Source organism: Armigeres subalbatus, chromosome 2, assembly GCF_024139115.2.
Source record: "Armigeres subalbatus isolate Guangzhou_Male chromosome 2, GZ_Asu_2, whole genome shotgun sequence".
Taxonomy (NCBI): domain Eukaryota; kingdom Metazoa; phylum Arthropoda; class Insecta; order Diptera; family Culicidae; genus Armigeres; species Armigeres subalbatus.
This window is the reverse complement of record NC_085140.1, coordinates 30,177,052-30,193,066: the sequence shown is the minus strand read 5'-3', so window position 1 is coordinate 30,193,066 and position 16,015 is coordinate 30,177,052. Positions and strand designations below refer to the sequence as shown.

Below are 16,015 nucleotides of genomic sequence, written 5' to 3'. Positions count from 1 at the left end.
GCTTTGACCTACGCTTCGGAGAAAGGATTATACACCCGATTTTTTTTTACACCGGGGATGCGTTCCGTGTAATAAAAGTTTTCAGTTCAAAATTTGAAAATCCGTGTAAAAAAGTTTTATGATTTCTCGACGAATCATGCAAAATGGAGCAACTTTGCAAACATTTTGTATGGGATTTTTTTTACACGGCCGTGTAAAAAAATCCGTGTAAAAACAGAATCGGGTGTAATTGGAAGCCTGGGAAATGGAACTGAAAATCACTCAGCTTCGGAGGTTGCGATAAGATAATCTAAGACGAACTGCATCCCCATAACTCCGACATCTCTGGAATCGTTACCGAGCCTCCATACGAAGAAAGACCCAAACGATGCGAAAGAAGCATCCTATTCACAGCTGGAGCAAACATACAATAGATTCCTACTCCTATAACATGAAAAATTAGGAAGAAAGGGAAGATGAACATGGAAAGGTAGTCTAACTAATGTTTAATTAGCTCCCCCAAATACAGTCATTATGATTCATATGAAATGCAGTACTAGATTTTGGAAACTGCCGAGTCACGGCTCCTAAACTTCACACAGACTAGGTTGCAACATCAACAACACCATTCATTGAGTTCAACTTTGCATTACGTTCGCTTTGAGGAAACAAATGCAGATCATTTTTGCAAGCCGAGAAACCTTCACTTCATCGATCCCCACAGAGGTATGCCACACTAAACTCTGACTTAATCGGATTGGTCTGAACAGATGTTGGCGGGCTGGTAAATCAATCAGTCTTCATACCGAAGCTCAACAACGCATACAACGTTGTCGCTGGCCAGACCATTAGGAAGCAAGCAAACACCTGTGCGGTATACAACAGTCAGCTTCTGTTTCTGCGAGCGCGGCTTCCAATCGCGATCGCCACAATTAATCATCGCGCGCTCCCCGCACAGACGGCCGCGACGATTTCGCACATGCATCGACGGACGTCGGTCGGCGTCGTCGCTACACTGTCGGGAGATCCTGGAACCTTAGCTTGTCGCGAACCCCAGACAGTGAACTTCAGTTCAAACCGTGCGTTTGTCCGAACAGGTCGCCCTCCGTCTCTCTCTCTGTCTCCGGTTCGCTGCGCGGTTTTTCAAGCTTCAAACACTTGCGCCAACTCGAGTGCGAGTGCGTTTGTTTATCGTGTGGTGTGTCGTCCGCGCTGAAACTCGTAACAGGTCGATGTGGTTTTTCAATTGAGTGAACTACAAATTCCATTTAACTGGAATATTACGGTGCAGTTCCGAGAAAGTTTAAATTCTGCAGGGTACAATCAGTGGAAAATTTCGCGCAGAAGTCGGTGGGGAACGAGGCGGAAAGTTTTTAACACAAAGTAGGTGAAGTGCCGTTTGCATACTCGTTTCGAATTCCCGATTGTCAACAATATAAGGGATCAAGAGTGGCAGCAATACCGGCTTTTAGGTACCTGTCAGTACGCAGAAGGTGTCAAGTGTGTAGTCCGAAGTGATTTTGTGTGGGATAACAAAGAACGCAGCAAAGCCGGCTCAATCATGCCAAATGCCAGTGCCATGCAAGAGGTTCACGTGAATGGAAGTGGGCCCGCCACCAACGGAGTTAGTAACGGAAATGGATACTCATCGTCGACGACGAATGGCACTAATGGACACCATTTGAACGGAAACGAAGCGGCAACACCAATGAAGTGCACCTGCAAAAATGGTGGTTCCATGGGGAACAGCGATAGCAACAATAATAAGGGTGAGTGATTGATTTTGGGGAAGGGGAATCAGAACTCTGAACTGGTTATGCTTGAAGTGTTCATACATCTACCACATGTGATTGGGTTAACATCTAAAAACAAATATCAATCAGAATATAGCTTTTAAATCGAAACGGATCATAACTCTTCCAATCTGTTGGAATTTAGCGACAAAAAATATTGGAGAATGAATATAAGATGTAATTGATCATATTGATCACTTCTAGAACCTCTGGAATATCCCGATGGAAACGTGTTGTCAGTCTACCCCGCACAATATGAATCATGTTTCCTGACATGGATGTGTAAATCCCAGATCCACTTTTCACAGTTATCTATAACGTTGCAAGTGTGAATCCCTACACGAATGAATGAATGAATGACTCTCCGCACAATCCATAACTGGTTCAGTATTTCACACCTACTTTTCTGCTTTGTGCGTCCCATTCCGAGAAGAAGCTTATTATTATCGTAAGAAAATAAAACCCCTAATGATGGCTTATCTATGAAATCATCTTAGTAAATTATACCTTAACGCTAATGTACACTCATTCATGAATAAAAACTATAAATCACTAAACGACTCGAGTCCACCAGCATAATCTGATGAAAAAGGATATTCATTGCCGTCATTTTTCGAGAATGGATTCCTTTCCTCACCCACGACCACGGTGAAAGCCACTCCACCCTCGTCAGTTGAGTATTTTCCCACTTTCAGCGGTCTGAGAACGATGACGCCGACCGGTGTGGTGAGGTGGCGACATCATTTCCCAGAATCGTCATACGAGCCCTGCTGGCTTAGAAGCCGTTCTTTATTCATTGCACGCATTGGTAAGCCACCCTTCCCACTCAACCGTACTGGGGTGGCAGGATGGGATTACGTGACCTCCACCAACACGTAACGGATCCCACAGCACAGTTTAACAGCATCCATTTTCACCGAAAAACCTTTGAGCGGTGTAGGGGAGAACAGTCCAAAATGCAACTCTTAAGTTTTTTCGATATTTTCACCAATATAAACAAGAATGCCGAATCGTTCCAACGTGTAGATGCAAAATTTATAAAACCAGCTACATTTCAATGGTGGTGTAAAATTACTCAATTGCATGTAAAACAATGGTGAACGCATGGTTGTTTTTTTATCAATGGATTGAACGAAACGGGTGAACAGGTGAGGTAGAAGAATCGCAAATCGTTAACTTTGTGTGAATGTGAAATGATTCTTTTTCCATTGCAGCTCAATAATGAACTAATATTAAATTGTTATGGTTATATTCGTTCAAATATATCCGTAAAAATATTATATGAGTAAGGCCATTTTGCCCCGTGGGTGTGTTATGCGCTGTTCTCCCCAACTCGAAAAGCAAAATTCTTGATTTGAGCACTATCAAACATTGTTGATGGACTGTCACGCGATGGCGATGATCGGTTGACGCGATGTACCTTCATTAAATGGTTGGATGTTTCGGTTGGGATTGTTATCTTGTTCCGTGTGATTTTATATGGGCTTATAAAGATTTGATTTGAAAGATTTCATAGTGGCATTTAAAATTTACTCACGTAATAAATCATTGACAATCACGTATTACAGATAAGCATGTACTTCAATCAGTTTAGTCTGAAGTCGTTAGTCTATCGAGAATGATTTAGCAATGATGCAACCATCAGGTGTGTTATGACATCTTAGTTTGTGGTGTGACTAATTATGCACCGAAACAGCTATGAAATTTATCATACAGCTTCCACTAAACGAAAAATGTGTTCAAAAGGATTCTGCTGTGAAAAAATAATCAATCGCATACGATTATTAAAGTTTTTCAAAATACACATAGAAAAAGAGGAGAAGGAACATGAGTGAAACCGATCCATTTTGACGCAGGACCACGTCTGTGTCAAGTGCTGTCAAAGAGCGTAACGAAAATATGATACAACTTAAACGTTAATATATCAGCCGTATATTTATTATTTTATGTTTTTTTTTTCAAACATTCGGTCTAGGAAGACCATTTCTGTATAGTCTTCTGAGCATATTGTTTTTCAATTTATTATCATTGATAATTATTTTAAAAAAAAACCTGGTTAACCCGTATAGGCCCAAGTGCAGAGAGTCAAATTAAAAATGCTACTGCTCATCAAATATTTGACAGATTCGCTTATTTTTTTCAGCATTGGACTCGTCCAAGTTTCTATTCTCTGGAAACATCCCATGTTTAGTTTGGGTTTTAGTTTAGTTTGAGTTTAAGGATCCCGACTAGAAGAGCATAACTGAAACTGAACACAAAATTAACATATTGTGATATTTATAACTAATTTTGATACAATTTTGTTCTTAGTAGCTATTATCTTTCCAATGTTGTAACAGGATTTTATCATAATATGATTTGAAAAATGCTTAACACCGAATTGCCCAACAGTAGGCAATTAAAATAGATGTAGCAAAGTCTTCCAGCCACATAGATATCACAACGCTGATATAATTTGCAAAGGTTGCCTTATTTGTAATGTTGTTAGTTTCATGTTCTCGAAAAATATTCTTGTTCAGACAAAAACAAAAGTTCCGTATTGTTGATCACAATCTGGGGACCTATCAGAACTGTAAGAATTTGCATCTGCACAGAAGCAATATATTTTGTATCTGATTCTGTTATAAATTTCTAACAAAATATGTTATTTTTATGATAAAATTGTAACAAAATTTGATAGTTTTTTGTTTCCAGTAGTGTGATTTTTGATAGAAATTTAGATATTTTAACAACATCCTGCACCACGTTTCTAACAAATTTTGTTATAAAAATTTAGTATAACATAATAACATAGGTTGATATAATTTTGATATGACCTTCTAGTCGGGAGCTTAATTCGATAAATGGGATGTTGCTTAGAAGCAGATAGACGGAACATATGGAAAACACGATTGAAAATGAATCTTTTATATTGGATGTGTCATTTCAGGTCCCTTTTATACGCGTTTTTACTAAAATATTTAAATTTAATCAAACGGTGCACAGGTGCAACGGAAGAATTGATCACGTGACGCCTCTGATCTAGCTGAATTTTACAAAAGGACATGCCATAAATAACAGATCAGTTCACCATTTTGAAAAGTATGCCCCTCACCATAAACAACGTAAAAATATTCATCGCTTAAAATTTCCAACAGACCACAGTAAAAATTAAAAAAAAACGACTTTTTATTTCCAATAAACAGATTTCACATCGATTAGATCTGTTCACCTTTTTGAAAAGTATTACAGATTCAAAGTGCTACTCCTCCAATTCAATTAACATCTTGGATAAAGTCTCTAGGCAAATTTTCTACCAAATTCATGAAGATTTATTGAATCTGTAAAACTTTCCAAAATGGTCTTTTCAACAGATCTAAGCAGTATGAAAGCTGTTGATTGCAGTGCAAAACTCGACTTTTTCTAAATTTTTACTGAGGTCTGTTGGAAATATTAAGCTAGCAATCTCTTTACGTTGTTAATGGTGAGAGGCATTTATCATCCATCACTTTTTTGTATGGAGTTATCTTTGGAGGATAAACGATCGTGACCTTTTTTCGTTTTATCACTTCGCCTTTCACTCACTTTCGAGAACAATTAGAAAAATTCTGTGGTGCGCTGCGGTGGGAGTCGAACTTTGACAATAATAGCCGTGGGATGCGCTTATTCTAGGGTTTTGAGGGTGTACTGAAGTTATAGGATGAAAGTAATTTTGAGTATCTAAACAATTTTCGCAATATTAAAGAAGAATACACAGTCCGTTTTTATTTCTGCAGCTCAGCAAAATAAAAAACGGACTTTCGTAAAAAATACGATTAAAACTGTATTCGATGAAATTTGGACACACAAAATTGGTCATCACAAATTTTCCTCGAGCCTGATTCTTTTCAAACTTTCTGGAAATGGCCGCACCTTTTCCTTTACCCCTTTCATCAGATTTTGGGCAATGATAGGACTGACTTCCTTACTTACTTTCAACATCACTTTCTTTAGTTCAAGTCATTTTCTATCAGTTTTGGAGTTTTAACAAGCTTTGCCTTCATGATTGCCCAAAATTTTTCAATTGGGCGAAGTTCCGGAGTGTTTGAAGGGTTGACGTCTTTTGGTACAAAAACTACATTATTATCTTTGTACCAGTCTAAGACAAGCCGGGCATAGTTCCAAGATGCCAAATCCGGCCGAAACAGTGTCGGACCATCGTGAGATCTCAAGAAGGGCAGAAGTCGTTTTTGGGGGCATTCGTCCTTGTACATTTGTCCGTTGACGGTTCCAAAGATGATGAAGGGCTGACTCATTTTGCCACATCCGGAGATCACTTGCCAAACAAGCAATTTTTTTTTTTTGGCGAATTTCGACAGTTCCTTTATCCGTACACTCTCCGGAACGGCCAACTTAGAGGTGGCGACGTAGTGTTCCTGTCCTGGTATTTGTTTGGTATTGGCTTTAATGTAGGTCTCATCGTCCATCACAATGCAGAACGGTTTTGTGAGCCACTCCCTGTACAGTTTTCTTCCACGAGTTTTGGTCACCGAGTTCTGTTTATCGCTCCGGTTCGGTGCCTTCTGGATCTTATACACATATAATCCATAATGTTTCATTGTTTTCTGCACAAAACAAACTGAAACTTTCGCCTTTTTCGCAACATCCCTGATCGAAATGTTGGGATAACGCTTAAATTGGTTCAAAACCATCCTGGCCTTCTTCGGATTTGATGTGCCACGTTTTTTGCCACTACCATTTTTCCGCTTGGTTGTCTTACGGTCCTTGAACGTTTTGATCACATGAGATACGGTTGAATGTGCGATTCCCAGCTGTTTTCCGATCCATCGATGAGAAGCGTTTGGGTTTTCGAAGTGAGTGCCCAAAATTTGTTGGCGCACTATTTCTTCATTCGAAGCCATCACTGAAAGTACTCGATGAAACTCAGCCTACACTGAAAAAAACTTTGTAGTAGAAATAACAATTTTGTGGTAAAATTAAGAACAGTACCGACGTTTTTCAACCGAAGGGACAAATCGCTTAATTAAACCATAAATGTAGTAAATCTGATTGAAATTATTTTCAATTTTACCATAAAAATTGTTATTTAGCATAGACTCAAACAAAATAGTTGATTTTACCACACAATTTTACTACGTTTTCAGTAAGAATAACCATAGAAGCGGTTGAATATACCAATTTTATCGTAAGATAGACCATATTTTAGTTATTTTAAGAAAATTGGCACTTCGGTTGAAAAACGTCGGTACTGTTCTTAATATTACCCCTAAAATGGTAGTTTCTACTATACATTTTTTCTCAGTGTATGTAAACATTACACCAGCGGTTCTCAACCTTTTTAATGAGAGGTACCCCTTCGAACTTTTACATCAATTGTGGTACCCCCTATGTTTTGCTATAAATCAGCGGTTCTCAACCTTTTTCTTGAGAGGTACCCCTTCGAACTTTTGCATTATTTGAGGTACCCCCTCTCGAAAGTAGGATTCCAATCCTCTTGGAAAAATAATTCCGAGGCCTTTGAAGGGTAGCTCCTTTCCGCTTTTGAATCCTTTTGAAGTAGGTTTCCGCGCCTCTTGATTAAAGACTTATGAACCTCTTGTAGGTAGGCTTGTTTTTGAAGGCGGGTTTTGAGTCACTTAAAATAAGGCTTAAAATAAGTACGCTTCTGAGCCTCTTGATAGTATTCTTCCAAGACTCTTGAAAGAAGAATTCCGAGCTTCTTGAAAGTAGACTTCCAAGCCTCTTGAAAGCAGGTTTCTGAGCCTCTTGAAAGGAGGCTTCCGAGCCTCTTGGAAGAAGGCTTCCGAGCCTCTTGGAAGGAGGCTTCCGAACCCCTTGAAAGAAAACTTCCGAGCCTCTTGAAAGAAGGCTTCCGAGCCTCTTGAAAGAAGGCTTCCGAGCCTCTTGAAAGAAGGCTTCCGAGCCTCTTGAAAAAAGGCTTCCGAGCCGCTTGAAAAAAGGCTTCGGAGCATCTTGAAATTATTTTGAAAGGAGGCTTCCGAGCCTTTTAAAAGGAGGCATACGAGCTTCTTGAAAAGAGGCTTCCGAACCTCTCGAAAGGAGCCTTCCGACCCCCTTGAAAGGATCTTGAAAGGAGGTTTTTGAGCCTCTAGAAAAGAAGTCTTTTGAGCCTTTTGAAAGAAGGCTTCCCTGCCTCTTTAAAGAAGGCTTCTAAGCCTCTTTAAAGAAGGCTTCCGAGCCTCTTGAAAGAAGGCTTCCAAATCTCTTGTAAGGAGGCTTCCAAGACGTTTGGAAGGATTATTTTAGGTCTCATGAAAGCGACTTCCGAGGAAGCTTCCGAGCCTTTCATGGAAAGAGGCTTCGGGGCCTCTTGGAAGGAGGCTTTTGAGTTTCTTGAAAGGAGGCTTCTGAGCTTCTTGGAAGAAGGCAGCATAACCACTTGAAAGGAGGCTTCTGAAGTACCCAGGAGGCTTACGAGCCTCTTGAAAGGAGGCCTTCGAGCTGCTTGGAAAAGGGCTTCCGATAAGCGTAGAAGGATGCTTGTAATCCTCTTCCAAAGAAGCAAACGAGCTTTAGTGAACAAAAAAATCATTTTGTTCATTCGACATTTTGTTCGTTTGATCTTTTGTTATGCAGCCCTTCATATACATTGTGCTGATTGTGGAAGGTAGGATTCAGTTAGGATTTTTTGATCGCATTGCATATTATGTGCAATATAAAATTTTGAAATAAAAAATACAGAATTATCAAAACTTTACCAATGAGTTTTGATTGGAAATGTAATACGTCCTCCATTACGCATTTTTGTACGAGGTACCCCCTAGGGCAAGCGAAGGTACGCCCAGGGGTACATGTTCCCCAGGTTGAGAACCGCTGCTGTAAATGAAAATGAGCGCAACTGAAAATGGACCTGAAAATAACGGCATATAGTCCATAGTTAACTAACAGCGTATATCCCCAACGGCTCTCTGTGGCGTGGGTTGAAATTTGTATTATTCCGTGCAACTTTCCAATTCACTATTGGAGGTTTCTGAGCCCCGAACCACTTGAAAGTAGGCTTCTAAGCCTCTTGAAGTGAGGTTTCCGAGCCCCTTAAAAGGAGGCTTCCGAGCTTCTGGAGAGGACGCTTCCGAGCGTCTTGGAAAAAAGCTTCCGAGCTTCTTCAAAGGAGTTTCCCGAGCCTCTTGAAATGAGGCTACCGAGTTTTTTCAAAGGAGGCTTCCGAATCCTTTGAAAGGAGGTATCCGAGCCTTAAAAGTAGGCTCCAAAGCCTCTTGAAAGAAGGCGGCCAGGCCACTTAAAACGAGGATTCCGGGCCTCTTGAAAAAAGACTTCCGGGCTTCTGAAAGGAGGCTTCCAGGCCTCTTGAAAGGAGGCTTCCTGGCCTCTTGAAAGGAGGCTTCCTGGCCTCTTGAAAGGAGGCTTCCTGGCCTCTTGAAATGAGGCTTCCTGGCCTCTTGAAAGGAGGCTTCCTGGCCTCTTGAAAGGAGGCTTCCTGGCCTCTTGAAAGGAGGCTTCCTGGCCTCTTGAAAGGAGGCTTCCTGGCCTCTTGAAAGGAGGCTTCCTGGCCTCTTGAAAGGAGGCTTCCTGGCCTCTTGAAAGGAGGCTTCCTGGCCTCTTGAAAGGAGGCTTCCTGGCCTCTTGAAAGGAGGCTTCCTGGCCTCTTGAAAGGAGGCTTCCTGGCCTCTTGAAAGGAGGCTTCCTGGCCTCTTGAAAGAAGGCTCTTAGGAGTAGGCTCACGAGCCCCTAAAGGGAGCCTTCCGAGCGTTTTAAAATGAAACTTCTGATCCTCTTGAAAGGAGGCCTCTTAAAACGAGGCTTCTAGACCTCTTGAAAGGAGTCGTCCAAGCCTCTTGAAAGGCGACCTTCGAGCAGCTTGGAAGAATGCTTCCGAGAAGCGTAGAAAGATGCTTCCAATCCTCTTGCAACGAAACAACCGAGCTTTTCGAAAAAAAAAGCCTTCATGGTTTTAAAACGAAGACTTCTGAACCTTTAAATTCTAGATTTTAGATAAAAAGCATTTTCTTAACATATTCTTCAACTTTTTGTTGTTGTGGTTGTTGGTTGTGGAGGACAGAATTCAGTTGGCTATATTGATCGCTATGCATATGATGTACAAGACAAAGTTTTGATATAAAAAAATACCCAATCATTAAAACATTATCAATATTGGAATTGTACTGAGTCCGCCATTACGCATTTTTGTCCGAGGTACCCCCTGCGGCTAGCAAAGGTACCCCCAGGGGTACATGTACCCCAGGTTGAGAACCGCTGCATTACACAATAAAATACATTCAGTAAAAATTTCAATAATTTTTACCCATATGCTAAAAAGTTACGAACATTTGCGTGTGTCCAAATTTTATCGTCTTTATTTTCTGATTTCCATTAAACTATTTGCTTGTTTTAGCAATAAAACGTCAAAATTTTTTATGCAAAACATGCTGAAATCTAGAACATGATGTAACAATTCAATCGAGACTCGCCAGTGTAACCAAATTAGCTTTTGAATCCCTTTAAAGTAGGTTTCCGCGCCTCTTGATTAAAGATTTATGAACCTCTTGTAGGTAGGCTTGTTTTTGAAGGCGGTTTTCGAGTCACTTAAAAGAAGGCTTCCTTTGCATTTTGAAAATACGCTTCTGAACCTTTTGATAGTATTCTTCCAAGCCTCTTGAAAGGAGGCTTCCAAACCACTTGAAAGTAGACTTCTAAGCTTCTTGAAAGCAGGTTTCTGAGCCTCTTGAAAGGAGGCTTCCGAGCCTCTTGGAAGAAGGCTTCCGAGCCTCTTGGAAGGAGGCTTCCGAACCCCTTGAAAGAAAACTTCCGAGCCTCTTGAAAGAAGGCTTCCGAGCCTCTTGAAAGAAGGCTTCCGAGCCTCTTGAAAAAAGGCTTCCGAGCCTCTTGAAAAAAGGCTTCCAAGCCTCTTGAAAAAAGGCTTCGGAGCATCTTGAAATTATTTTGGAAGGAGGGAGAGCCTTTTAAAAGGAGGCTTACGAGCTTCTTGAAAGAAGGCAATCTAATGAAAGGAGGCTACCGAACCTCTTGAAAAGAGGCTTCCGAACCTCTCGAAAGGAGCCTTCCGAGCCCCTTGAAAGGATCTTGAAAGGAGGCTTTTGAGCATTTAGAAAAGAAGACTTTTGAGCTTCTTGAAAGAAGGCTTCCCTGCCTCTTTAAAGAAGACTTCCGAGCCTCTTTAAAGAAGGCTTCCGAGCTTCTTGAAAGAAGGCTTCCAAATCTCTTGAAAGGAGGCTTCCAAGACTTTTGGAAGGATTATTTTAGGTCTCATGAAAGCGACTTCCGAGGAGGCTTCCGAGCCTCTTGTAAAGAGGCTTCGGGGCCTCTTGGAAGGAGGCTTTTGAGTTTCTTGAAAGGAGGCTTCTGAACTTCTTGGAAGAAGGCAGCCTAACCACTTGAAAGGAGGTTTCTGAAGTACCCAGGAGGTTTACGAGCCTCTTGAAAGGAGGCCTTCGAGCTGCTTGGAAAAGGGCTTCCGATAAGCGTAGAAGGATGCGTGTAATCCTCTTCCAACGAAGCAAACGAGCTTTAGTGAACAAAAAAAATCATTTTTGTTCATTCGATATTTTGTTCGTTTGATCTTTTGTTCTGCATTGTGCTGATTGTGGAAGACAGGATTCAGTTGGGATTTTTTGATCGCATTGCATATTATGTGCAATATAAAATTTTGAAAAAAAAAACAGAATTATCAAAACTTTATTAATAAATTTTGATTGGAAATGTAATACGTCCTCCATTACGCATTTTTGTCCGAGGTACCCCCTAGGGCAAGCCCCTTGAAAGGAGGTTTCCGAGCCTTAAAAGGAGGCTCCAAAGCCTCTTGAAAGAAGGCGGCCAGGCCACTTAAAACGAGGATTCCGGGCCTCTTGAAAAAAGACTTCCGGGCTTCTGAAAAGAGGCTTCCAGGCCACTTGAAGAAGGCTTTCGAACATCTTGCAGGGATGGTCCCAAGTCTCTTGAAGGAAGCCTTCCGAGCATTTTGAAAAAAGGCTTCTTCCGAGCATTTTGAAAGAAGGCTTCTTCCGAGCCTCTTGAAGGAGGCTTCCAAGCTTCTTAATAGGAGGCTTCCAAGCCTCTTGATAGGAGGCGTCCGGGCCCCTTAAAACGAGACTTCCGGGCATCTTGAAAGAAAGCTTTCGGGCCTCTTGGAAGAAGGCTTCCAGGCCTCTTTAAAGGAAGCTTTCGGGACTTTTAAAAATAGGCTTCCTGGCCTCTTGAAAGGAGGCTTCCTGGCCTCTTGAAAGGAGGCTTCCTGGCCTCTTGAAAGGAGGCTTCCTGGCCTCTTGAAAGGAGGCTTCCTGGCCTCTTGAAAGGAGGCTTCCTGGCCTCTTGAAAGGAGGCTTCCTGGCCTCTTGAAAGGAGGCTTCCTGGCCTCGTGAAAGGAGGCTTCCTGGCCTCTTGAAAGGAGGCTTCCTGGCCTCTTGAAAGGAGGCTTCCTGGCCTCTTGAAAGGAGGCTTCCTGGCCTCTTGAAAGGAGGCTTCCTGGCCTCTTGAAAGGAGGCTTCCTGGCCTCTTGAAAGGAGGCTTCCTGGCCTCTTGAAAGGAGGCTTCCTGGCCTCTTGAAAGGAGGCTTCCTGGCCTCTTGAAAGGAGGCTTCCTGGCCCCTTGAAAGGAGGCTTCCTGGCCTCTTGAAAGGAGGCTTCCTGGCCTCTTGAAAGGAGGCTTCCTGGCCTCTTGAAAGGAGGCTTCCTGGCCTCTTGAAAGGAGGCTTCCTGGCCTCTTGAAAGGAGGCTTCCTGGCCTCTTGAAAGGAGGTTACCGGGTCTCTTGAAAGAAGGCTCCTGAGAGTAGGTTCACGAGCCCCTGAAGGGAGCCTTCCGAGCCTTTTAAAAGAAAACTTCTGTTCCTCTTGAAAGGAGGCCTCTTAAAACGAGGCTTCGAGTCCTCTTGAAAGGAGTCGTCCAAGCCTCTTGAAAAGCAACCTTCGAGCAGCTTGGAAGAACGCTTCTGAGAAGCGTAGAAAGATGCTTCCAATCCTCTTGCAACGAAACAACCGAGCTTTTCGAAAAATAGCCTTCATGGCTCTCAAACGAAGGCTTCTGAACCTTTAAATTCTAGATTTTAGTTAAGACGCAGTTTCTTAACATATTCTTCAACTTTTTGTTGTTGTGTTTGTTGGTTGTGGAGGTCAAGATTCAGTTGGCTATGTTGATCGCTATGCATGTATGTACAAGACAAAGTTTAGATATGAAAAATACACAATTATCAAAACATTATCAACATTGCAATTGTACTGAGTCCGCCATTACGCATTTTTGTCTGAGGTACCCCCTGCAGCTAGCAAAGGTACCCCCAGGGGTACATGTACCCCAGGTTGAGAACCGCTGCATTACACAATGAAATACATTCAGTAAAAATTTCAATAATTTTTACCCATATGCTAAAAAGTTACGAACATTTGCGTGTGTCCAAATTTTATCGTCTTTATTTTCTGATTTCCATTGAACTATTTGCTTGTTTTAGAAATAAAACGTCAACATTTTTTATGCAAAACATGCTGTTAGATAGAACATGATGTAACAATTCAATCGAGACTCGCCAGTGTAACCAAATTAGTGTGATACAGAATCTTCCAAACAATGTGTTTCAAAACTCGATGTCTATCTTCCATCCTATCCATTATTTATGTAAGAGGAGCGAAAGATTCAAACACAAAAGATTTCACTTGAAAAAATAGTTGGAAAATATGCCAAAAATGAATATAGAGTAGAGCGGGCAAGAGTGCGCGTGGGGTAAGAGTACGTTTTCGATTTTTGTTACAAAAAATATAAACTAGCAGCACTGCATCAGTTTGACTGGTATTCTGACCAACTATTATAATGAGTAATTATAAACGATTTGAATAAACAACAAGGGAGATATGGAGTTAGATAACTTTTTGGTCATTTTGCTAAAAATAATTGGATTTCCGCATAATTTAATTTAACATAATTTTTGGGACTGTGGGGTAAAAGTACGCAGGAACCGGTGGGGCAAGAGGACGCATATGAAGAGTACGCATCGCATAAGTTCTGATGTCAAACCCGCATCTCCGGCCGAAATAAGACTTTTTCCAAAGCGTAAAGATCCACAACTAAGTAAAAAGGGACAGAATTCGAAATTATAACAAGTTTTTAGGATAAGTTGAAGTAATTCGGTGTTAGAAAGGACTAAGCGAACCAAGCACTGAAGCGAAATAATGAGATTGTATTAGGACTTGTTGTACACCTAAACATAGTACGAAAACACAATTTCATCTAAATGATAATTTCATTTAATCAAAAGAAACATTCTTAAATTACGCAACGTTTAGCTGGGAAGGGTTGCGAGATGTGTGACGATCCATATAATTTTTAGAGGATTCATACAAATAGTGTAAGATAGGGGGGAGGGGTGATGAAATAGCCAAATTTTACGTTACGTGATTGGTGGAATTTTTTAAAGGAAAATGTCTTTGTATACGCCACGCGAAACCTGATATATATTTTTACCTCAGTAGTTTTTTGTATATATAAAAAACAATGATTTTTCGTAAAAATGTGCACATTTTTAGGACCCCCTCCCCCTTTAAGAGTTACGTAATCTTTAAACATTCCCTAATATATGCTCATTAAACATCAATTAAATGTTGTTAACTCTTATTTGTGTTAATATATACTTAAAGCACATGATTGGATAAATGCGTACTCTTACCCCACCCGATGCGCACTTTTACCCCACCGGTGGGGTAAAAGTGCGTTTTTCACTTGTCTTGCAATAAGGGTTCTACTAAAACGAACCTCAAAAATTTCAAAAAATTTTCATAAAGGAGGAGTATATGAATCATCGACACTGATTTGATATGCAGAAGCTTGCTTCATAAGGGCCACATGATCGATTGAAAACTAGGTGCGTACTCTTGCCCCACTCTACTCTAATACTTAAAATCGACAGTTATAAATCTTTACAAACCTAGAGGCTTCCGAGCCTCTTGAAAGGAGGCTTCCGAGCCTCTTGAAAGGAGGCTTCCGAGCTTCTTGAAAGCAAGCTTCCGAGCCTCTTGAAAGGAGGCTTCCGAGCCTCTTGAAAGGAGGATTCCGAGCCTCTTGAAAGGAGGCTTCCGAACCTCTTAAAAAGAGGCTTCCAAGCCTCTTGCTTGAAAGGAGGCTTCCGAGCCTCTTGAAAGGAGGCTTCCGAGCCTCTTGAAAGGAGGCTTCCGAGCCTCTTGAAAGGAGGCTTCCGAGCCTCTTGAAAGGAGGCTTCCGAGCCTCTGAAAGGAGGCTTCCAGGCCTCTTGAAAGGAGGCTTCTGAGCCTCTTGAAAGGAGGCTTCCAGGCCTCTTGAAAGGAGGCTTCCTGAGCCTCTTGAAAGGAGGCTTGAGCCTCTTGAAAGGAGGCTTGAGCCTCTTGAAAGGAGGCTTTGAGCCTCTTGAAAGGAGGCTCTGAGCCTCTTGAAAGGAGGCTTGAGCCTCTTGAAAGGAGGCTTCTGAGCCTCTTGAAAGGAGGCTGAGCCTCTTGAAAGGAGGCTTCTGAGCCTCTTGAAGGAGGCTTCCAGGCCTCTTGAAAGGAGGCTTCCAGGCCTCTTGAAAGGAGGCTTCCAGGCCTTTGAAAGGAGGCTTGAAAGGAGGCTCTGAGCCTCTTGAAAGGAGGCTTCCGAGGCCTTTTGAAGGAGGCCTGAGCCTCTTGAAAGGAGGCTTCAGGCCTCTTGAAAGGAGGCTTCCAGGCCTCTTGAAAGGAGGCTTCCAGGCCTCTTGAAAGGAGGCCTGAGCCTCTTGAAAGGAGGCTTCCAGGCCTCTTGAAAGGAGGCTTCAGGCCTCTTGAAAGGAGGCTTCCAGCTTGAAAGGAGGCCTGAGCCTCTTGAAAGGAGGCTTCCAGGCCTCTTGAAAGGAGGCTTCCAGGCTTCTTGAAAGGAGGCTTCCTGAGCCTGAGCCTCTTGAAAGGAGGCTTCTGAGCCTCTTGAAAGGAGGCTTCTGAGCCTCTTGAAAGGAGGCTTCCGAGGCCTCTTGAAAGGAGGCTTCCAGGCCTCTTGAAAGGAGGCTGGAGCCTCTTGAAGGGAGGCCTGAGCCTCTTGAAGAAGGCTCTGAGCCTCTTGAAAGGAGGCTTCCAGGCCTCTTGAAAGGAGGCTTCTGAGCCTCTTGAAAGGAGGCTTCCGGGCCTCTTGAAAGGAGGCTTCTGAGCCTCTTGAAAGGAGGCTTCCAGGCCTCTTGAAAGGAGGCTTCTGAGCCTCTTGAAAGGAGGCTTCTGAGCCTCTTGAAGGAGGCTGAGCCTCTTGAAAGGAGGCTTCCGAGCCTCTTGAAAGGAGGCTTCCTGAGCCTCTTGAAAGGAGGCTTGAG

General features: G+C 42.2%; 1 protein-coding gene across 1 annotated transcript in view; it reads left to right on the top strand.

Annotated features, from left to right (window-relative positions):
- The first annotated feature begins 1,058 nt into the window (after window positions 1–1,058).
- Window positions 1,059–16,015, top strand: part of LOC134218410 (GTP cyclohydrolase 1) — a 77,116-nt gene continuing 62,159 nt past the window's right edge. The window contains exon 1 of the mRNA XM_062697365.1: window positions 1,059–1,748. Within this exon, the coding sequence (XP_062553349.1) occupies window positions 1,541–1,748 (208 nt within the window). The 5' untranslated portion in view covers window positions 1,059–1,540. The remainder of the gene's footprint in view (window positions 1,749–16,015) is intronic.